General features: G+C 28.7%; 1 protein-coding gene across 1 annotated transcript in view; it reads left to right on the forward strand.

Annotated features, from left to right (window-relative positions):
* Positions 1-26,245, forward strand: part of LOC142324433 (A-type potassium channel modulatory protein KCNIP1) — a 445,118-nt gene that overhangs the window by 374,243 nt on the left and 44,630 nt on the right. Inside the window, exon 4 of the mRNA XM_075365265.1 lies at positions 22,602-22,766. Coding sequence (XP_075221380.1) covers positions 22,602-22,766 — 165 coding nt within the window. The remainder of the gene's footprint in view (positions 1-22,601; positions 22,767-26,245) is intronic.

Here is a 26,245-nt window from a genome sequence, read left to right on the forward strand (position 1 = left end):
TTAAAATTTAAAAAAATCTGCTGCTGCTTAGTTTCTTGAGATTATAAATTATAAAAATTAAAGTCTTTCAAATTAGATAATATAATATCATCAAAAATATCATTTTAATCAATATCACGTATATAAATCTATCTAAGTGATTATAGAGCACGGCTTTATCTCATAATCCCCTCACCTTAAGATTAATGATTTGTTTCTAGATTTTGGGTACAGCTGTCCTAACGAGACTACACAAACTTCAGTTACTCAGTAACTTTTAAAAGCTTTTTTTCCTTGATCCAATTAATTTCTGATAAAAACTTACAAAATATCAATAGGAAGGAGATATTAAAAATAAGGAAGAAAAGTACGATCCACCCGTACTGGTACTGTTTATAAGTAAATAACTCCTCGTTCAAAGATGTCCTTCAAGCCCCTCCAGGCTTCCATTACTCTTACAGTTTTACGGATAAACTTTACGCAAGTTAGGGGTAGAGCATATCTGATCAACGATTTTTCATAAATATACATAAAAAAATCACTTTAGAATATGTCTATACTTCCTTAAGGAAAACTGTTAGCCATCTTCAATGACATGTGGCATTATCAAATTAAATAATAAAATGTAAAATCGATCCTACTCCGGAGAATAAAATAATACTTTTGAAGAATATTTAAAATATAAATCTAATAAGCAACCTATCCCTTTCTTTTTTTCCTGTTTAGTCTCCGGTAACTACCGTTTAGATAATACTTCAGAGGATGAATGAGGATGATAATGTATGAGTGTGAATGAAGTGTAGTCTTGTACATTCTCAGTTCGACCATACCTGAGGATGTGTGGTTAATTGAAAACCCAACCACCAAAGAACACCGGTATCCACGATCTAGTATTCAAGTCTGTGTAAAAATAGCTTTACTAGGACTTGAACGCTGGAACTCTCGACTTCCAAATCAGCTGATTTGGGTAGACGCGTTCACCACTAGACCAACCCGGTGGGTTAAGTAACCTATCCCTAAAAATTACGATTTTATTTTTTTTAATTTTTTACAGTTTAAGGTAAATGATGAGAAAGTTTAATTTACATTTCTGTATATTATTTGTTTTACAGTTTAAATGAGACTTTATTGAATTAATTTTTTTTACAATTTTTTAAATTAATTTTTATTTGTTTTATGATTTTTTAAATCTAAATTTCTTAACTTGGATCGAGTATCTTTATTATCACCGTAACGTTATCTGTCCTGAGGCAGGTCCTTTGTCTTAGAACACCAATAAATATAACATTTTACCTATTTTGATAAAGAAATACATCTAAGTAAATCAATTGAGGTTAAAATTAATTTTCAGGTTTATTTTTAAAGGAAAGTTCAAATTTTACACTCTATCCAAATGATGATAAAGTTTATCACCATTTTCGATAAACTATGTAGTTACCAAACAAACTTTCTCTGCCACCTGTTTACTAATTTTTTTTTGTCATAAAACTGATAAAAATTTCATCTAGAATGTGTTGGAAGATTATATTAATTCTATAGTATAATTTTTATATTTCTAGTGAACGTATTCTCGTTAGTAATATAACATATCGATTAAAAGTACTACTATAAAAAACTATCAAGTAAAAAAGGAAAATAAGAAACATTAATCACAGAATCACACTAATTAATTCTTAGTGACAGAGTGTAACTAAAAAAATATATTTATATCCAAAGGAGCATGTGGCAGTTTGTTTTTTCTGAGTGTGACATACTTGGCTTGGTCAGTTTGTTGTCAAGCATTCACAGTTAGCTTGACAACATTTCTTGCCTTAATGCCAAATTGTTAACTGCCTACGTTTCATCCTTCCGTTTCTTACGATTTTTCAAATAGAGTGCGACATCGACTGTAAGACCAAACGGTCATTTAAAACAAACAATTATAATTTATTAATTTTATATTAATCGTGCCATCAACTTTTATTTTATAAATTTATTTATATGGATAATATATAAACATTTAATTAACATAATAACTTAGTTGTAATAGCCGAATTTATTATATAGCGAATACCGATTTAAAATTCAGCAAAACTTATTTGTATTTGTATCGTTATTATTAATAGCATAACCATCTCATTACTATCCGCTGTCATAGGTGGTTTCTTCATTGATGCGGAAGTTGAAAGCGGTGAAGTGTATTACTCGCCAGATTTTATACTTGTTTACTTTGGTTGGAAATAAGATACTTCATTTCCTTCGTGTGTTGTTTTAAAGAGTTAGTTTTAAATCCAATCTTTTTATACTGAATTAGTTTATTTTTATTTTTAATAAATGTAATATAACACTGTAGCATATATTTAATATCAGTATGAATTTAAATAATTAGATAAATTAATGAGGTTAGAAACGGTCACTGAAAAAATGAAAATACAATGTATAAGCACACTAGCGTAGGTAAAAATGTAGAGAAGTAATCTTTTAATACTAAACATAGATTTAGAAATTAGAAAAAAATTATTAAAACATATTTTTTTTAATTGTAGCTTTCTATGAAATTAAATAGTAGATAGTAGAAAAAGCTACAATGGCTAATAATAAATAATTTTGAATTGTATAATAATACAAAAGAATAATTGAAGGATTCATGTTACGATAAAATCATAAATGTGATGTGGACACCACATGACATCCTTGTACGCCTATTAAATTACATATACACATTTTTTTTAAATGAAAAGTACATAAAATATTATTCCATTGATAACATCTGATATTTTTTTCATTTTTTTAATTATTATTTATTGTAAAACTTTTTTTACAGTGAAAGGTTAATAATTATTAATAAATCAATATGTTTAAATAAAAAAAAAAGTTATAAAACAAATTGAGATGAAGTCTGATTCAAACCGATGTACATTCCCCTGGTGAGATCCAAATATTTCATTAATTAAAATTTTATTTGGCTATAACTCTGGAACCAATGAAAATAATTACCACGTATGATGCATCGTTGAAAAGCTATCAATGAGAGCTTATTACTGCAGTTAAGAAAAAGTCCGAAATCCAAAAGTTTTGGATTTTGGGCTTTTCTGGATAGTTTTGGTCCAGTCGATTGCAATCAAAAGGAAAGGTGCACAATTAGATGTTATAACAGTCCTAAATCCAAAATTTCAACATCCTACGCCTAATCGTTTTTGAGTTATGCGAGATATATACGTACGTACAGACGTCACGCCGAACCAAGTCAAAATGGATTCAGGGATGGTTAAATTGAATATTTCAGTTGAAATCTGAAAACCGAAGTTTTTCGCGAATTCAATATTTCTTTTACTTCGTACAAGGAAGTAAAAATAAGAGTAATTTATAATGATTGATATGCTATAACACAAAAATGTCGTAAGGTTTAGTTACCATAGATGTAATGATAAAAAGGAACGTTAATAAACTGAAAAGAAGATTGAGATTAATTAAATTTTATCACTAAATACCTGCAGGTTAAAGAATATTTATGATGCAGCCAGAATATTGAACTTTAAACATTGATATCTACTAAAAAATAATTTAAACAAACATGAAACCAGTCGAAGACTTACGTGTTTTTTTTAAAATAATCCTTTTTGTCTTTTAGCAATAATTATGATCGATGATCATCTTCCTTTTTTTGGAATTTCATCTGCTAATGAATCAACCTACGCTCCTTCTTTTTAAGTTACAATGTGTTTAAGCTTCAGTATTTTATTGTTTTGCAAAAGAAAAACTTTTCTTTGAAGCCATTAAATGGAAAAATTAACATTTTAAAAATTATTCTTTTACATGTTATTTCTGTAATTATATTTAAAGAAAACCATTAGGAATTACAGAAATTAGCCCCTTTTATCATCTACTAGTCTGGTATTGCAATTTTAACATTGTATAACTTCTTTAAGAGATTATATTAAAAAATTCTTTTCGGTACGCCGGAAGGCGGAGGTAGATTTTTTAGTGGTGCTAAGTAGGGGATAAAAAAGATTTCCACTTAAAAGTTAAGAAAAGTTCAAATTTACTCAATACGACAATGGTTGCATGTGAAAAAAGTTTCACATGTTTAACATACGAAAAGCCTCATCATCTTACAATTCCAGCAAATTTTTGGTTGTCCTTTGCCGTAAGGATTGGTCATGTAAAAAAATGTTTCAGAAAAACGTTTTAGGTAATATTTAGAGGATTAACTACCACTTTAAATCGATTAGATGTTGTGCCTATTAAGAGAGGTATGATATTTTTTGTCTTCGAAACCTCTTTTTTCCACTCCCTGGGCCAATGGTTGGTGATATAAAAAAACTTTACTTACATAAGTTTTAGGTCCTTATTTAAAGAATAGTAGGAACTTTAAACGAATCGGATATTTTATTTAATAGGAAAGTTAAAGCGATATTTTGTTTTTTCGAAAAAGCCCTCCCATTTCCATTCCTATAGTTCGATTTTGGCCGTTAACGAATTCGACGGAGATTTTCCGACAAGTTATTTTTAAGGAACAATTTGAAAGTGATTGGCACAAAGTTTCGGCAGTTATTATATCAACAAGAAAGTGAAATATATATATACATAAAATTTTGAACTGATGGTGGTTTTGGGTCTGGGAGATGTGAAACGTGAAGATATGTCGAAATTTTCCGGAAGTCGAATCATATTACCCATTACAATAGGTAACTTTCTTATGAAATCTACCTAACATGTTTTCGCACTGTTGAAGTTTATTTTACTCGTATATCAGAGATTTATCTAACCTTTAAATATTTTTACAAATATTTTTTCTAGGATTGGTTTCAATATAGCGGCTAATCTTTTAAGCTGCTTTTTTAGTTCTTAATATATATATATTTCATAATACATTCTACAATATTAACTAACACATAAAAATGTATCTAAATATACTCATGTAAGCAAAATTGAAATATAAATCTTTAAAATAATTCATAAAACCGGTTTGGTAATTTAAATATTTTTTTATATTCAAACATGGCGCCTTTAGTAAAATATAATTATTATATATGATATGAAAACCAACTTATCAATATATCATTTGATTTTCTCAAACGTTTTCGGCTACTCTGCTATCTTCAGGAGGAATTTATAATAATAATTAAATAATTTATAATAAATTTATATTATATATAATAAATATTTTTTTATAATTTTTTTCACTAGTCCTGTTTTCACTTTCCGATGTCTAATTTTTATCAGCGAAGTAAATGATATTTCTTTTTTCATATTAGTATGTAATGAATATTGATTACATTACGTTTAATATTTCTGATATCAGAGTAACCGAACAAGTAAAACACTAACAGAGAATTATAATTGTGTACTTTTTCTGCAAATACTAACAAAATAATTATTTTGTATTTTAATGAAAGTATCCAAGACTGAAAGAAAAAAGTTCCTTCCGATTCTTTAATATTGGGAACTGCTGAATATATCACAGAGTTGCTGAATGGATTAACAAAGCATAAATTGTACGCAAGGCATAGTAAATCATCCTCAATTATACCTATGTTTCCTAAAATAGTATACTATTAAATACGTTTTATTACGAGTATATGATGAAGTTGTACCCATTTATGATTTTTATCCATTTGAACTTGTAACTATTTATTACATTTATCACCACTTAATTTAAGCGCAACTGTTAAAATTGTCATCTGAAAATCAAATTAAATAGATGACTGTTTTTTTTTTTTTTTTTTTTTTTTAAGAATAAAAGTTAATTAATTTAATTCTACCGATCAAAAAATAATTTATTACCATCCAATTATAATTTACCAATGTATAGACATTTTTTTAAAATTTATTTATGCAAAATTATCTATCCAAAAGATCGTATTTTATCATCGACATTGAAATATTGAAATTATACTAATTGTTAATAAAAGTACGGTATAAATAAAACGGCCTTTTATAAAGTACTTCTTTATGGTATCACATATTTAATCAAGCAGATACCAATAAAGCAACCACCTGTTTTTACTTGTGATCTATTTTTTTAAGCGTACTATTAAACAATTTTAATACATTATAATAATATCATGGCTTTTGATCTTTATAAAAGCATCTAATCAGAAGCAGTATTAAAAAAGCCTTCGTAAGAAAGAAAAATTAGCAGAGCTTTATTTGCCCATCATTTACCATTGGTGTGTGTAAAATAATTGCTAGGTTTAATATTATATTTTCTGTAGTCAAACCCAGTTGAAAATAAACTGATAAATATGAATTAAACTAAATATTTCTTAATCTGTTTGTTTAAAGCAAATATTAGTTAAGATTAAATTTTTTCATTGAAATTTTTCGCTAAAATGTACTAATTGAGTAAATCATATAAAATATTGCTAATGTAGGAAATTGGAAAATTGTTTAACCCATAGGGTTGGTCTATTGGTAAACTCGTCATCGTAAATTGGCTGATTTTGAAGTCAAAGTTCTTAGGTTCAAATAGTAATAAAGGTAGTTACTTTTATTCGGATTTGAATACTAGATCGTGGATACCGGTGTTCTTTGGTGGTTGGGTTTCAATTAACTACACATCTCAGTAATGGTCGGCCTGAGTTTGTTCAAGACTACACATTTACTGGTACAGTTACATTACACTGATAATTCGGTAATGACTTTAATTGTTGATATAACTGTAAATAAAAGTATTAAAAAAAAAATTGTTTAAATTTATAAATTTTTAAATATTTTATCTGAACAAATAGTTGTCTAGAATATATATTGAGTTGGTTAATCACAAAAAAAAAGTAGTTTTACAAGAGAGAGTAGGAAACTACATTTAAAATCTCAAAAAAATGTATCCTGTAAATGCAATTTAAATTTTATTTCTTTAAAAATGATTCTCTTTAAAACATTTGCTTAAACGTACCCTCACACTGTAAATTACGAATTTTTCGCTAATTTTTTTTTTTTTAAACATTATCTTTATTTTTGTTGTGAAAATGCATCCTGATAAGGTAATTTAAAAACTATTTTTTTTTTTTTTAGGTTAAAGAGACAGCTATGGGTTCTGATAATTTATATTTCTTTAAATTTCATTCAAATCGATGTAAAAAGCAAATATATAATGAGGTAAAGATGAACTTAGTGTGCTTTACTTTTATGGAACACGAATAATATAAATGCAATTTATACTAGGCAGTTTATAAAGAAAAACTGTGATAATTGGATATCAAATTTAGATAAGGTTCGATGTAAATCAGACACTTCACTCTGTTATATCACGCACTTAGGTACGGTAAACTGCGTACCATTTTGCTCAACCCCTCTCTGTCCTCCACTCTTGTCTTGAGATGGAGCATCGTTCACAATAGAAGAGCTATTACAACAAACCCAGCGTTAATGTTAATACTTAAGTGATCTCTAAAATTATCTTTTATAATCTATATTAATGAATACCCTTAACTGGATTAATGGTTCCTTGTTCTAAATACTTAATATAATATTTTTATTTTTTTTTTTTTTTTTTTTTATAGAATAAGTTAATTTTAAGATTAATTTACGAGGATTAATTTTTTATTTGATATAAAGGGAACTTCACGGTAATTATTGGACTATAATACGTGGATTTTATTTAAATGGCTATTCAAATAATGACTACTTTTTAACAAAAAAGTTTACAAAATTGGTAGAATTTTCTTTTTTGCGTCAGCGCTTCACTGAATTCGTATTCCTCTGCATTCTGTTCATCATCTTTACCACAAACTAAACTTTTTCTTCACAAAGCCATACTATTAAAAGTTAAATAAAATTTAACTTTTATAGGAATATAAAGAAATATTATATTATATAGAATTGTCAGATTAACTTTCCTAATCATTAAAAATTATATAATATTTCCATAAATTTTTATACGCCTTCGTTTGCATGCATTACTATTCTTTAAGTTTTTTTCTATTACATCAAATTCTTCTTCACTCTTTTTTATTTCATTTTAACATCAAAAAGACATCTTCAGTTATATACATTTTACTTTTTCTTCTTCTACTCTAAACCTTTCTACAAGCAAATGAACTAATTATGATTCAACTGTGGCCGATAAAACTAATTTTTTCCATAATTAAAATATTCTGAATCAAATCTCTTTATTTTCTAATTCGTTTTGAAATCTCTTCATTTAGTTGCTAAACAAATTAGTTTATCTTTAATTTTAATTTTGATTATTTTATTTCAGTACCACTCTTTCTTTTATACTCTGATTTAACATCATATTTATTGTTTCAAATAAACAAATACAACCTTTGATATTTCTACAAAATGTTGAAAACAGTATTTGATCTAAATATTTTTGTAATATAACAACATCTTAAAATGTAATATAATAACATTGCGGTAGGTGACTGGAACGCGAAGAACGTATTCTAGGGGGGGATCTTGGCTTACGACTATACATGTAGGTCCCTAAAGGTGTCTGTTGAAAGGATGAGGCTATAGATTATTTCTGGATTTCAACCGACCTACTGGCCTTTGGATGCAACGAAGATTCCTGACTTCCTGGATTTTTATGTCGGTTCGGGGTTTTGCTTTTCTATACTGACGTGAAGAACAACTACGGCTCTATGTCGGATCACTCGCCTGTTCTTCTGACGGTTAGTACGATGGTCGTGGGGAAGAAAAGATCACTGCTCCTTCACAACATTAGGATGGACTTGGAATTGTATAGTAGTTCTTTCTTTTTCCTGTTTAGCCTCCGGTAACTACCGTTTAGATAATACTTCAGAGGATGAATGAGGATGATATGTATGAGTGTGAATGAAGTGTAGTCTTGTACATTCTCAATTCGACCATACCTGAGATGTGTGGTTAATTGAAACCCAACCACCAAAGAACCCGGTATCCACGATCTAGTATTCAAGTCCGTGTAAAAATAGCTGGCTTTACTAGGACTTGAACGCATTTGAAGTAAAGTTAAATTCACTATCATCAGATTTTTTGTATTATATTGTCCATTACGGACATGTTTTTAAATTTTTGGAAGAAAAATAAGTAAACGGCTGAAGATAATGTAGATGTTATTTCGAATATGGTTCTACTTAATGAATTTCAAACATATTTATATCTTAAGTTATTCAAAAACAAAAAAAAAACAATCATCAGAAAAATAATTGAAAGTAATATAATTTACGTTAAAAAAAATTCATAAATACATGCTCATCACTAAAAAATTATTTATTTATTTTTTCTTAACGTTGACTGTTTTTAGACGTAAATTTGTAAATGTTTAATTATTCCGTTCTGAATAAGAGGTTGCCTTCGGGGGGAATAGTTTTTGTCGTTATCAGACTGTTCGGTACTAAAATATATTCTATTTAGACGTTTAGTAGAGGATCAATGTAAGCAGTAGTTGGGGTGATATGCGTGACTACGTCAAACCTAGTCTAAGTTTATATATTTTATATTGCTTTAGATACTGAATTTAAATAGTGACTATAGGAATAATCCCGGACGTAATGTATTGCGAGATAACTCTTATGTTAAGCAAACAAACTTGATTTAAATCAGTGCATCTGTTCTCCGTCTTCTTTGTCACTATTTTCTACACTCACAAAAATAGACTATGATTAATAGGCTATATATATTATCACGACTAACCTGTATCTGAAATGCACAACATAGTATACTACTTACCTCAGCATGGCACTAATGCACATATATTATGCGACAGTTGCATGCTGTATAGATAATATAAATGTTTTGACCTTGCACTATAATTTAAATCACTAGAAGACGCGTATATCTTAAAATGATAATATGTAAACAAATTTAAAAAAATAAACTCTCTAAGTATTTTGTAAATATGCTCACCAACGCTGGCTAGGACTAACTGGCTAGGATTAACGCTATGCGGAATTGTCAGTCTGAGATTGTGAGGTTGTAGTACACATTTTGAAAGATTCTGAATGGATTAAATTTTTTTCCTGTCATTTTATGGTTTGTTCCGCTTTATTTATTTGCGTATATTTTTTAATCAATAAAAAGAAAAACGTTTCTATAAAGATTTTTTTTAAACTAGTAAAACGTTATAAATATTTTCATATTCAGTGCTTCCTTAAGGTGTTCTGTTTTGATATATATTATAAAAAAAACTTGGTTAAAAATACCTCTAATTATAAGAATTTGGAATATCAAATAAAAATACTATTTTTAAAATACCTTTTGAGTATTATTTTTACATAGGTTATAGGTACAATTAGCAACATTAATACTCAAATTAACATAAACTGTAAATTTATATGTCGGTAATTACATAAATTTCTAATGACGTGTTAAATTATCATTAAAAAAAATATGTTAAAAGATCAAAGAATGATGTATTGAAATTTCAGTCGGTTATTTTGTTTAATAATATAGTAACTGTGCCTGCTAGAACTGGTAATAATACAAGCAAAAGGAGTGTTGTAGTTGTCTTTATCAACAAAACAAAAATATTTTTTTTTATTAATATACAGTTAGGTTGTATATTGATTGCTAGTGAAATGCAGTGCCCGTTCATAATTGATTTAATACCTGAGAAAGAATAGTAAAATCAATCGTTGAAACTGAATGAGCAATTTGAGCAAATAAGGCAGACAAACCTGTTCTTAATTCAAAACCTACTATTGATCATGAGCTAAGATTACTGTTTTAGTGTTGGTGGTGGTAAAATTCAGAGTCTTATATTATTCATTCGAAGGAAAGCTACATCTAGGTCCCGATAATTAGTGGTAATAATCAATTTCCAAATGCTACAATTATAATTGGTATTATTATTTTAAAAAATCCAATAAATTCGTCTGATATAACAATTGTATTACAAATTTTATAATTTTTAATTATTGATCCTGGTTGTATCAATTCGATTGTACTTATTGTTTTAAATATATTCGCTTATAATTCCAAGATATAGCAGATTGTACCAAACTCTTTATGGTTAATCCCCATTTTTCAAACAGATTATAGTTAATTATTAAAATGGGATGGTTGGTTGTGGTAATAAATTGTAAATGTATTTAAGGTTATTAAAATTATCGTTGCGGTTTTTGTTTTTATAAAAACAAAAAAAAATTCCCGTCACGCAGCTAGAGCCGCGTTCCGGGAAAGTCCTACATACATGGGTTGTTTCTGATGCACGGCTTACATACGCACACAACTTAATTTAAAATATTTATCATTTTATTTAAATATAATATTTTTTTGTTTATTTAATTCAGTGATTCTAACTAAAGCGCGCGCGCATACCGTATTTAATTCAAGCGGGTTTGGCAGTACTAGCGGCGACAGTCGGCATTAACAAAACTAATGTAATTTCACTACTAAATTGAACAAATTTCGCTTGTGCGGTCGGTAGATTGGTGTAGCCGCGAGACTTAACGCACCAGGTACTGAGTCAACTGGGCGATCGAGTTCGAGACCCAGCCAGACCGATTTACTTTTTTACACTTTAAATATTATTCATATACCTAATTCTCCCGCTCACCTTTGACGTTATAACAGAGCAGTCGACTACAACAACTGTACGTTTTGCTATTAACCTTTGAAATATTAACTAATTTAAATTAAATAAATAATTCATATTTAAAGTGTAAAAAAATAATTTGATTGGCAACCTTGTGGAATTTCAAATTTCACGGTCCAAGAGGACGAGTGAATAGGGAAATTTGAAGATGGCGGACTCCAACACTAGCACTCCATATGTTGAAAGGGGGTACTACGGACGCAGTACGCCTACTTAGCGACTAGTTTAGAGCATGTTTTGGAACGGGGTGCGATTTAAAATTTTTTTTTTTTTGCAAATATTGTTTTATTTTTTAATTGTTAACAAATGTTCCTAAAAAAATATGACCTTAATTAGGCGAAATCTCGAAATACTGAGGGTTACCTTGCTCTATAGCCTCACTCCCATGACCTATTAAGTAGAAAATTTAATGGCCTCAATGATCCATATGTAAAAGTAATCTGACCAAGTTTGGTCAAAATTGGTCCAGTAGTACCGGAGATATAAGGTGATTTAGAGGCCAACACCGAACACAGACACGTATATTCGAACAGTAACATCTGGAAAATTTCCATCCGGTTTTTTGGGTTCCTTAGATGTCAAAACGTCAAGATCCGGTGAAACCCCCATATGCTTAAATTAGACCGTTTACAATACTTTCCCTTCTAAAGCTATAGCGCTATTTAGACGTGAAAGTAAAAATATAGATCTTATTTTAGATAGTATAATTTTGCTGGATTTTTTATTGCACCATTGGTTAATTTTAATCCTATTGTCATTGTTTCTATTAAAAACAATTTTTCTTAATCTTGATATATTTCATATTTAATAGAATATATCCAGCTCACACCAAAATGGTGACCATTCAGTTGTTCCTTGGCATCAATTCTGTTCAGGAAAAGCTTAATTAGGTACTCTCTGAATAAAAGAAAATAGTGAGGATGATCAGACTTGCCGTTAAACGAAGGATATCCGATAGTTTTTTTTTTTTTTTTTTGATTGGTTTGGTAATGAGATTATTTTATTAAATAAGTGATTTTTCTCAAATTAATCGCTTAAAATATTACATCTTATTTAAAAAATGAAATTAACGCCACAATTCTCTTTTCTAGAATTAAATTTTAGAAACGAAATTAACGAAAAATAATTTCTTCAAAAAGCAGTTCTTAATTATGACTGGAAAAAGGAACTATGGGTCAAAGTTTTGAAAACTTTTTTTTACTAAACTTTTTTAAGGTTTTATTCGGTGTAATTTTTACGTTATTTAAATGGTTTTCTTAAATTAATCTCCAGTAGCTAAGAATGCATCTACTGAGAGAAAATTATAACTTTTTTAAGAAGGGTAAAACTCCCTCCAATTCAAAATTTAACAAAAATAATTAATTAGAATGTATTATTTTATTTTTATTGGTTAAAATATTTTACTAAAATTGATCTCGTGTAAATTAATAAAAAATCTTAGACAATTTTCTTTAAATAGGTCTAGGCTAATATAAAAAAAATCTAAGAAATTTATACACAAAACTTTTGGTTTATACATACGTAAAAGTATTCATTCTATGTATGGGTTACATAATAAATCATAGGAATTTAGTTCAATTATTTTTGCTGTGAAAATTTGATAGCCGTTTTCGCTTAGTCATTTAGTTCAGCTGTTACTGTTTTAACGACAGTCAGTTGGTTTCAACGTCACTATATAAACTGAAAATAATAATAAGGGTCTTACGCTACTAAGTTTTTTCTATTCTGGTAATTAATTTGCTTTTCATATACAGTTGTAATCAATTTGTAATTTATAGAAAAGGGGTTAACTTTTAAAAATTCGTTATTCATTCACATAGAAATGTTTGCATTGTTTAGTTATTTAACAGTCTCTCTAATCAAGTATTAATGTATAAAAAAAATCCATCACATATCTATTGACTATTCCCCTCCCCAAAAAAAAAGAAAAAATAGGTTACAGAATATATCTGTTATCATTTGTTTAGCAAGTATATATATGAAATGAACTAAAAGTGTCGAGTCTCCACTTATTCACAGTTAAAAAAACGTTTTTTATTATAGTAATCCACCGGATTTGTCTAATAATTAATTAATTTGTTTAATAAATTTAATAAATCAATATATTTAAATAAAAAAATTTTAAAAAAAAGGAAATGAAGTCGGATTTGAACCTACGTCCCCTTGTAAGATCCAAATATTTCATTAATTAAAATTTTATTTGGCCATAACTCTGGAACTAATGAAAATAAGTGCCATTATGATAGATATATCGTTGAAAAGCTCTCAATGGGAGCTTATTACTGCAATTAAAAAAAGTAAAAAATCCAAATGTTTCAGATTTTTAGCTTTTTTGGAAATTTGGTACAGTCGATTGCAATCAAAAGGGGAGGTGAACAACTAGATGTTACAGCAGTCTCAAATCCAAAATTTCAACGTTCTACGGGTAATCGTTTTTAGTTATGCGAGATACACACATACGTACGTTCAGACGTCACGCCGAAACTGGTCAAAATGGATATTTCCGTTGAAATCTGAAAACCGAAATTTTTGGCGATGTGATCGCCAAAAATCAGATTTTTTGTATTCTCAAACCAAACGTGAACTTCTTGTTTATGAATTCTTAGCCTGCAGTAAGTACTTTCTTTGAATAATTAGTTAAGGATCTTCATCAGACTAATAAAAAAAAGATTACAGTTTATTTGATGATTCAATTTGGAGCATGCTTTATGAATCTTTATGTTCTACCCAAAAAATTGAGAATCTGTTTCAAAAATCACCACGAAGAAATTTTGGGTGATAACACTTCAAACATCAGTTACTTCTTTTATAGACTTTAGAATTTTTTGTTAACTTGTTCCGGGTATATCCAGTCCAACGGAAATCTTTTTATTTAACGCTTGGAGGTCGCATTACTAATATCTTCACAAAAACTGTTTATTTTTTAAGAGGCAACTAGTTCTAGGCTTACCTTATCGTGGAGCATCTCCAGGTTCTCCATTGTATACTAAGTTTATGTTTAGCTTAGACAAATTTTGATCTGTTGTAGTAAAGGAGAAATAGTAAATCCCGGAAGGAATTCTTCATGGACGACGGCAGTATCCTTATTTACTTTTCTATCAATACTGGACTTTTTTCATGCAAACTCATTCTTGTCTCTTGTTCTTGTTCTTCAACGCCATTATTTACAACAGATAAAAAAGTGAAATAAACAGTTGAATAATAATAATAATAATTATTATTATTATTATTATTATTTTATTTCATTACTTCCAACTACAAAACCAATAATTTCCCACCTACTACAATAAACAGAATTGGGATCTGCTTGCAGAGTAATATACAATAAAATCTCCTTATTCGTCCTTCCGCATTTGCGATTTCGTTATTCGCGGGGCAATATTTTGAGATGTCTTTTCTATATTCGCGGCTAAAATTTTCCGTATTCGCGTATATTGCATTATGTAGTGACATTAAAAAGTAAAAATATTAAAAAATTTAATATCTTTTTAATATTAAATCGAGTATGAACTTGAAGAGGTAAAAGATACGATCCCTGGAAAACAGTTAAATGTCAAAACGCTTACCGAAGACATTAAACTATCCAATAATATTATCCAGTTTTTTATAGATGCTGATCCATCTTTAAATAGAAGCTTAATCTTTAAGCGCAAAATTGAAGATTCCGTGCAAGAATACACAGAACTTCACACGAATTTAAAAACAAGGGCGAAACAAGGAAAAATTACAAATTTTTGTAAATGCAATCCAAAATACTGTAGGTTAGTTTGGTAAATTTCCTTTACAGTAATTTTACTTTTAGTGTACGTAGTACTGTAGTACTGTAGTACTGTTTTCTTGACTTTTGAAGATGATTACAGAATACGATTTGAACATGTAATACCGTTTTCTAATACATTACATACTATACGGACTGTAGTGAGTTTTTAAATCAAAGAGTTCGGCAAGTGCTTACGAGTAAATTAGGAAATGTACTGTATTTTGTTAAATATCTTTTGGATAGTGTACTTAAGTACTGAACTAAACCAGTGCTTATAATGTTGCCGGCTGTATTTCATCAATAACATCGCGCTATGTACCCATTTTTTTTTTTCATTTTACATAGAACCTTACCATTCTTCCTTAAATGAGTATTAGTTCCGTTCTATATTCGCGGCATTTTTACAGTCTCTAACTCCCACGAATAAGGAGGTTTTACTGTATATATATATATATATATGTGTGTGTGTGTGTGTGTGTGTGTGTGTGTGTGTGTGTGTGTGTGTGTGTGTGTGTGTCTGTTAGGTAAATAAATTGTGTTAAGTGGCCTAAATTGTAATTTATCACCTACAAAAACAGTATTGCAATTGTTAAAAATAATAGTCAACCCATGTAATGCTTATTAAGAAAATTAAAATGGAGTATCAGTTTTTATTTACCTTCTTCATTCACCTGATTATGCTGCAAGGTATAAGCATTTCAAGTTGACTTAAATATTGATTAAATCCAAATTTAAACGTGACACCTTCCGTCCTGTTCACCATGGCTACTGAATTTATAATAAAAACAATTTTCTTCATAGAAAATATTTTTGACTAGTATGGGATTTGTACGTTAGGGATATGTTATTTTCAAGATTAATTTTGTCTCATGTCAAATCCTGTATATACTCAAAAAAATTATTTTTTTATTTATTTTAAGACTGTTGTGTTTAGTACGTTGGCTCCTAGGTAATCAGCTAGTCTCTGGTTTGATTATCGGCAAAAATCTGGCGTCTTTTCATTTATCTTTAATATCTGTTTTATCTTCCTTTTTGAAATGAATTTCTAGCATACTTGTGGTTGTGATAAGTAAGTTAAATTTAATAAAAAAAATCCATCATAATTTTCCTTATTTATAGGAATACATTTTTTTGCGTATGTATATATGCTTAGGTGTGTATTATACAGATGTATATATATATATATACATCTGTATATATATATTTATATATTTATGGTAAAAATTATTGATTACGCAGAAGTTGTTTACTTCAGAGATGTCTAACAAACTTCTTCATTGGATGATGTAGCTCAAAAAATTTAGAATCAATTATCAATAAAAAAAGCTAGACCTGTTTTTATAATACAGTTTATATTTTATATCTATTTTCAAAGATAAACATTTTCAAGATTTATTGAGTTTTTCTTAAATTAATAAATTATTTCTACACACATATATTTCTATGTCCTCTGTTGAGAAATTTTTTATATAATTCGTTTTATTACGCTAAAAAAGATAAATTAATTTGTTTACTCTACTGGAAGATTTGCATATCCGCGCTCTTTCTTATTGTTGTGACATTTAAAATATATGGCTATATACTTTAGGTACAAGACGTGCTAGTAGGTGTTGATTTTTCTGACATTACTATTGTTCATAACATAATCGATCACTTTATACAGAGTGAAAAGTAATTTGCGGGATGAAATTACTCTTGAATTGCCTCAAGTTTGATTTTTTGTTTCTGGTATGAACTATGCTACTCTGTATTTCAATTCAAAACGCCTATAGTTGTTCGGTTATCAGACAGTTATTCTGTTATAATAATAATAGTAATAATAATAATTTCATTAACTCCATTCTCTTTTGTAATTTATGAGCAGGAGCCTGTGACCTACCTCAAATTGAAAATGTTGAAAGTTGTAACATACAAGGATGAAGGTTAGAATTAAAAATATTTTTGAGTATTTTTATTCGTGTAATTCTGTTTGGTGCAATGGAATCTTATACCGCTATTTTGAATAACGTCACTTATATTATTAATTTTACCTATTGACGTAAAAATTAAAGCTAAAAACATAATGAAAGAAAAAATAAGCAAATTAGTAACAACAAAATATGTTATGAGCTAATTTTATATGAAAACATAAATAGACTTTTTGAAACAGCTGAATGGATTTATTAAAGACTTTTATACAGTAATATTACAGAAGTGACATCATAAGTGTTAAAGATACTTTGTTAATACTCTCTTAACAAAGATATTTTGGAACAAATATCTTGTGTAACCGTTTTAAATGAACAAGAATTTTAATATAGATTTAATATGTGTAAAATTAAATTTTTTAAAGATAAAAGTAGCTAGAAATCTTTGTAAGAAATTTTAATATTTATATTTTAAAAACCTATTTATTTCATTTATACGTATGAGTTATGAAAATGCATAAATAATTGTGTAACCACCGTTTTGGTTTATGAAATACATAATTAGTTTCTTGAAATAAATAAATACAGATGTAGTTTCTTTGCTATAGCCTAGTTATTTTTTTCAGTTTTATTTTTATTCACCTTGATATATTTTTGATCATGTGAAACGAGGTTTCTGTTACACTTGGCTGTATTAAAATTTTTGTTTGAAGGTCTGATAATTCTTCAAGCAGAACTATAAATTTCAACAAAGTTGTGGGATGAAATTTATTTATATTTTATCAGTATTTAATTATAATATTTTTTAATTGTTATTATAATAAGAATGTAGTTATAAATTTATTACATAATATTTTACCAAACCTGTTTACCCTAGGTTAACCCAGGAGTCCTCTTGGGCGTAACCCATCGTACCGACTTTGTCTTCTTATGTGTCTATTAATTGTTTTTATACGAAAAATTTCTCTAGTAGATTATTTATTTTTTAATATATATTATTTTATATATATACTCCTTTTTTTAAAAAGTAAGTAAAAACCTTTAATAAAAATTATCCTACTGGTTTCCATATGAACATTGAAGTTAAATAATATCGTGTGTAATAAACAAATGGGTACGTAACCATCACTTAATTAAATCATGTGCAACTGTCGAAAGAACATCAGACCACAGAAATAACATTGAAAAAATAACGTTTCGTAAAAAATAAAATTTAATATAAAAAACCAAGTTTCGTCTTGTTCATTTTGATTGGAGTAGAAACAATTAAAAGTAGAGTTTTGCCTTATTTTGTTATCATTTTAAATCTAAGTTTCAGTGCCGCAAATTCAGATAGTTCCAGGCACGGTTAGGTTGCTGTGGTTGTTTACTCTGGTGGGTTAATTGTGTGATAAATTAAACTGTGTTCATATAATGAGTTGTCTGAAAACAGCGATTTCACAGTAGTTATGCTGACCGTTCCCGAAATCCACAGTGAGTTCCACACTAGATCTACCTTAATCGTTGGTTTTTACCGTGACCACTACTGATTCTAGGCAGGATTCCATGGAATCCTCCTACAGCTCGAGAGAATTAATTTGCGTATCATTCCAATAATGAGTGAGATACATGAATATATGTATGATACAATGTATGTTTCACTTATATTTGCATTTGAAACGTCAGTCGAAAATTCTTTCTGAGAATACCTCTGTACTACCATTTTTAGAATACTGATGTTGATATTCTACTAGGAAAAACAAGTTATCAATCTGGGTACCGTACGTCCAAGGTTTTTTAAATCTTTTCAAAATAATGATAAAGGAAAAAATATTTTTCAATACGAAAGGAAGCGAGGTCTCGATAAAAAATTTCAAATCATTATTAAAATTATGTTTTGACAGCTTGAAATGAATATTTTGACCTATAGCTTTTATTCTATTAAATGTTTGTGAAACCCATCCTGAATGAAAAAATACATTTCTTAGAGAGGGATAAAGATTCAGCTGAAATTTAAGAGAATATCTTTTTTACAATAACTTTTGAAATTTTTTAAACATGTTTAGTTTTTAAAAGTTTTATATATATATTATATATATATAACAAGATAAAAATTTAAAAATGAGAGAAGAATGGAGAAAATTTTTATAATAAGATAAATTCTAGTGCTTAATCTTGGATTAACATTTTCCCTGGTTTTGCAAAAATTTGTTCAACCATTTTTTTTTTTTTTATTTTTTTTTAGTCAAATATGAATGAAGAAACAGAAAATCACAAAACTTTTATAAAAAAAAGAAGATAGTAGTGATATTCATTAAAATTATACTACGATAATAACTTATAAAACATATATAAGCATAAATTTTCAGTTTACAAAATTTTCATGTTTGCTCAACTTCATAATTATGGATTCAGTGCTATAGTTAGTAATTACCAAAAATTTCTAACTTTGAGACAAGTTTAAGAATCCATTATCTTCCACGACAATTATTCGATATGTTTTCAGTTCAAAATATCAATCTACTAAACTCCTTAGACACATCAATAAAATATCATTTTTGTAATTTTTTTTACAAGAGATTGACAATTCTTTTGAACTGAGTTGAGAAAAAAGAAGAAAAGATCAGGTAGGGTAGACTAATTCTTTACATAGGGTCTGTTTGCAAGATGTTCATCCGGTAGTATTTTACGTGTATCTGGTAGTATTTTGAAGTACGAGGCTAGGCTGATAAATTTTGCACACTAACGTGCTACACGGAGAAAAAAGGTACTATCGATTTGGGTGTAGTAGCACATGATAACTAAAATTCCCCTCTACAAACCTGCGATAATGCGTTGAAATCCGTTAACCGGTTTGTTTTCAGTAGCAATTAAAATAGAATCGAGTACGGCAAATATGTCAACACTGCTTCAAACACCGCGCAATGATTTAATTTTTAACAGCAGAAAATGTGAATCCTACGAATATTTTTCATCGTTTAAAAGCGGCTTACAGTAGTGAAACTGTTGACGGGAGTACTGTGAATAGGTGGGCGTTGAAATTTTGCGAATGTGAAGCTGGTAAAGCAACAATTGAGAATGCACCTCTCAGCGGATGAACAGTTTCTGTGACTGACGAGAAACATCTAAAGGAGGTGGACGATTTGCTTCAAAGTGACCGGTAAATCACCCAGCAACGCATCGCTATTCAGTTAGGAATATCTAAAGAAAGAGTAGGCCATATTATCGACCAATTGGGTTACCGTAATAATAGTTCACGATGGGTACGGCGCAAACTCTCCGATGGCTCTTCACAAGCTGAAGTTTGAGCCTATTCCGAATCCGCCATAGTCGCCGGATTTGGCTTTGTGCAACTTCCACTTCTAACCTCATCTCAAGAGGGATCACAAAGGTAATAATTACACCACTGACGATGAGGTGAAGGAAGCTCTGGCCAGAATCTTTTAGTGACGGAATACAAAAACTTGTCACACGTTGGGAAAAGTGTATCATTGTAAACGGGAATTATATTTAAAATTAAATAAGGAAAGTATTGTACTTTTATTCAGTTTTTATTTCATTCGAATATCTCTTTTAATTCCCATGCTACGTACATGTGTGCAAAATTTATCAGCCAAGCTTCGTATATCTCCAAAGAGAATCTTCGAAAAGAATATTACCTGATAGCTCTTCAGATATTTCGTGATTATTTCATCATTTTTCCTGGTGCTTACATTTAAGATAGTTTTCTTCTTGGAAGCATTATCTTTCTTTCGTTTCTTTCCTTTAGAGCGAGCAAATTAAGGATCTAAAAACTCATAAAATATCTGTAAAAATAAACATGGAATATTTTCCTTCATTCTATAGAGAATGTAAAAATACAACATAAAATACGTATATGTATATAAATTTATCATTAACTTTGAGCTCTGCAATATGAATAACGAAATTATAATTCGTGATATCTATCTCGTGACAGATACAAATGGTTGTATTTTCAAAGCAATTCTGTACTTTTTCCTTCCTTTTCATTCCCATATTAAATATTTACATAGATATAATGGTATTGTAGAATCTTTTTTTAATTTGTCTATAATCTTTCAGATAGACCTGTAATCTTAGCTTATTTATTTTTTCAAATGAACTTCATTAGAAATAATTTTTTAGCATTTTTATTAATTCTAATCTAAAACAAAAAATAATAACTTCCAAGCATGTAATTTTACAAGTAATTTTATATTAAACTATAAAAGGAAAAACAAAATGAGTAATTTTTTTATTCTAATATGTATACAATTATACATAATGTAGATTACGTCAGGAATATGTAGGTAAGCTATATTGTAGGTATATTCTTGATAGATTAAGTGAAACCTTGGTAAAACCTTGATCAAAGCAGCATCACAAAAAGACAGTGTGTGTGTATATATATTTATTTATTTATTTAAGAAAACTTTATATATAACGTAATATATATATATATATATATATATAGATAAAAATATTGATTTTATTAAAGTCCATATTAATAATTTAAAAAGTATAATCAATAAATAATAATCAAAAGTAAATATTTCTGAAGATTCTAAACATATAAAATAACTTTAAAACTGTTCAGAAGGCGTTAATAAATATTGAGTACATATTTAAACGTTAAGTTTAACAGTGAAGCAGAAAACTGATGTTTTCTTTTAATTATTATTAATATTATTTTAAAACTCATCGACAAAATAATTGTTTTCCTGCAAAAGTAGATGTTTTAATTTTATTTTAAATAAACTGGTGAGAAAATCTTAGTATTTCAATATTTCATTAAAAATAGAAACGATATTATAACAAGATTCTCTCTTTTAAACCGAAGTAATATGTTGAGTTATACGGAAACAGATCTATTGTCGAATCCCGGTCAGTGATGGCAGTTTTACATGCTACTTGTCATTCATCTCATCCTCCGAAGCAATATCCATCGGTGGTCCCGGAGGTTAAAAAAAAAAGAATTGTCTAGTTTGATAGAGTGGATATTTTTTATTTTTTTTAAGAACAAGTAATTATTGTTTTAAGAAGAAATGGCTTAAAATTTATAAAAAAAATAAATTTGTTAACATTTTTAATTTTTCTAAATATCGGTTTACATGTTTAAGGACTCACTAAGTTGACAATCCAAAATCTAAAAGAGGTATTTTGAACTGTAAAATGGAAATCGACTGAAAATTGGTTACCTTCGTTGTTTCATTTGTAAAATAAGACTAAAAATTAATTATACAAAAGGGGACCGTGGATTAATTGCAGAGAGGATTTCATAGATCCAGCCCGATGTTACCAAAAAAAGAGGAGGAAGTTGGAACGGAATGATCGTGTCAAAGAGCGGGAAAAATAGTGATGAATAACTTTTGTTACTTTCCCTTTAGTTTGGTTGAAATATTGAACAATATTTTTTTAATACAGTTTTTAATTCAGTAATAATTTATTAATATTATCATTTATCCTTTTACAGGATTTACTGGTGACGCTGTCAACATTATTAAGAGGTTCAATCTACGAAAAATTACGGTGGACATTTAAATTGTATGATATTAATGGTGATGGATGCATAACCAGATCTGAATTGGGTGAAATTGTAGTCGCTATACATGAATTAATGGGTCGACGATCTCATCAGGTAATTTAACATATTATATACACATATTTCCCTTCACTTAAGATCGATTGGTTTATTCAAATTATGTTTATTTTTAAATGCTTTAAACTTTTATAATTATTATATTTAAAATAATTATATTTAACTAATTTAAAATAAATTACTACAATTTATTCAGATCTTAAAATCCTTAATATCTTCTAATAATAGATTTTATTGCAGTTACTTTCACGTTTTATTTATAATAAATAGATTTGTTTCATAAAATTTATTTCTCTAAAAATTATTCAGTTTTTAACATTTTTTTGAAATGATTATAATGAATTAAAAATTAGAAAATATATAAATTAATAATTTTTAATACTTTATTAATAATCATTAAATTTCATCTTTTAAAATTGGACGTCAAATTAAAAAATGAGCTATCAGAAAGTTAGTAACCATTAATTTAACGCTGACCTAAAAAAAAAAGAGTTAAAATTGAAAGAATAAATAAAGAAGTATTATTTCTTAAGTTAAAGTACTAACTTTTAGTACGACTTTTTGATGCCTCGCGCGCGCGCGCGTGTGTTAGTAGTAGAAGTCTATGTATTTTTTAGTTTTATTTTTATATAAATTGAATAAACTTAAACATAACACATTTCGTACGAAAAAACCGTTGCCAAGAAATATAAAAGACAAGAAACCTGCGTCTTGATAAAAATAACAAAAAAAAGCATATAAGCAGATAATTTAAAGATCTAGAGCTAGGCCAGTTTTCAATATTTAATATGTATATAATAAATATTATATCCTAATCTATACATGTAATAAAATGATAACGAGGGTGTTCTTAATAATTAAAAAAAAAATTAATTCTTCTACTTCATTATATTTCTGTTTTCATGATAAAAGTAAGAGATCTTTGTGTTCAGATCAATAAATTTTTAACTATTTTAATATTTTATAATGTGATTATTATTATTATTATTATTATTCTACACTTTCACAGTTTTTACTTTTTCCGGTGACATTCCTTAAACTTGGAGTAATTTATACCAACGAGATTAAGCTTGCTATTGTTGACTGTCTGCTGTACAACATGGCAGGTGTCAATTATCACGCTCCTTTGCATTAGCGCATGGGTCTTCCACTGGATCTTCAGATTTTCAAGACTGTTGTGCAAAGTAGATGGTTTTATTCTCTTCGCAGATATAATTATTGGGATTATATAAACTTCTTTTTGATTCCACATTTCTTTAATTTCAAAAGTAAGATCTGTATATTTCCTCAGCTTCTCATTGTGTTTAGTGTTGATGTTGTTACTTGATGGGATGGCTACGTCTCTTAGGTAAGTTACTTTTCCCATTTTATCAACTACTACTATATCTGGCCTATTACAGTTGATGGGTTTTGCTGTTACAATTCCCTGGTTCCAGAAAATGTTTGCGTTGTTTTTCTCCAAAAAGGAGGCTGGCTCATAAGTGTAGTAGAGCTCTTTTTGAAACTCTAACTTGTATCTACTGCAGAGTTCTATGTGTACAATTTTTTCCACAATGTTGTGCCTCCTTGTGTACTCCGTCGAAGCTAGAATCGGACAACCAGTGGTCTATTTTTTATGGTCTATTTTTTCATTGTGTTGCACACATAGCCTACATTTGTTGTTGATACTTTCTTTAAGAATAAATCTCTTTAAATTTCTTGTTGCTACTACTCGATCCTGTATCCTTCGTATAAACCCCTTCGTCTCGAAATGTAACTTTCTTTGTAGAAGTCAATTATGTGAAGCTGCTTTGCCGACTCCTTCCTGGTATAGACGGTGCCTATATCTCCCATGCAGCTCTTTTCTTCCCCAATCTAGAATTTTATCTGCATTGCTCTCTTTCTTGTGTTCTACGTTGTTAGTCCTGTTGGCTAGGTTTAATGGCGTACAGTTTTGGTCTGCCGCTACGATGGCTTGATAGAAAGGGTGTTGCCTGCTTTGGAAGTAATCCCTTAAGGTTTCGTTCTGGCCGTAGCATAGATTTTTAATATCGAGTACTCCTCTTCCACCTTCCTTTCTCGAGAGCGTGAATCTTTCTTTTGATGATTGGATGCGGTGGGACCTTTCTTGGTAGAATATTTTCCTAGTGAGTCTGTTCAACTCGTCTAACTCTGCTTCACTGTATTTTATTATACCTAACGCATACATGAGTACTAGCACTGCATATGTGTTCACTGACTTCACTTTATTTCCCCCATTAAGTTCCGATTTTAAAATTAATTTTAATCTCTTTTCATACGTTTTCTTAAGTTTTTCCTTAATGGCTTTGTGCTCCAATTTTATCGTTTGATCACATCCTAGGTATTTTTACATGTCCTCTTCTTTCATTGCTTCAATGCTACCCTGGGCCTGCAGGTCATAATTCTGCGCTTGGTGGAACTTTCCCTTCACACTGGCGTTTATCTTGCATTTACTTATTCCTAGCTCCATTTTAATGTCTTTGCTGTACATTTCGACAAGGAGCAGTTGCTGCAGGATAACAACACAGCAGGGGTCCAGACTAGCCAGAAAGGACTTGCTTCACTCGCCCTGACCAGCTAATATACATATATATATATATATATATATATATATATATATATATATATATATATATATATATATATATATATATAAGGACGTGTTATTCTTCATCCTAAGTTTTCCAACTAATTTTATTAGAAAAAAGAAAAAAATTGAAAAATTTTTGGACACAAAAATACTTTAAATATTCACAAAGACATCAGTCCATCATACATCCGTATATATCTTTGATGTATATTATAAATCCAATAATAAACATAATATCGACAAAAAATTATATATATATATATATATATATATATTTACGCGCGCGCACGCATGTGTGTTTAAATTACCTATAAAGACGCTATAAATTGCCTATAAAGACGTTTCGTTTTTAAAAATTGTCCGTCTTAGTTCTGGAGAAAAATCTTACAACGGGCCAGAGAAACTTCCATTACGAAATAGAAAAACAGCAATCATCGAAATATGTTTTTTAGTGAAAAGAAAATCTTGAACGTATACTAAAACAAAAGTATATATCGATCGAAATGAGGCACTACTCATTGTTTTTAATCGCCCTATAAATTCTGACAGAAAATGAAGTTTAATTACCTTCGGAAATTAAATTTAAAAACCATGCTTCTTGTGGCCTGTTTAAGTCTCCTTTGCGTCTTAGAAGCCTTAGTTTCCCAGAATTTGATTTTTCTAGTTTTGAGAAAGTTCATGTTGGCAAATGCGGTGAAACAGCAAAAGTGGCTGGAAGATATTAATTAGTTATAATTAAATAACTTAAAATGGTAATTTTAAAGAGTGAACTGAATCACAAATAATTGAATCTGTTTTTTCAGCAAAAACAATTGTTTTAGTTTATTAATTTGTATAATAAAAAGACTTAATAGAAGCTATTTTAATTGTACAAATTAACAATTAATATAAATCATCTTACCAGCACGTCTATATGTTCTCTAGATTT

This window comes from Lycorma delicatula, chromosome 5 (genome assembly GCF_047948215.1).
Source record: "Lycorma delicatula isolate Av1 chromosome 5, ASM4794821v1, whole genome shotgun sequence".
Classification (NCBI taxonomy): domain Eukaryota; kingdom Metazoa; phylum Arthropoda; class Insecta; order Hemiptera; family Fulgoridae; genus Lycorma; species Lycorma delicatula.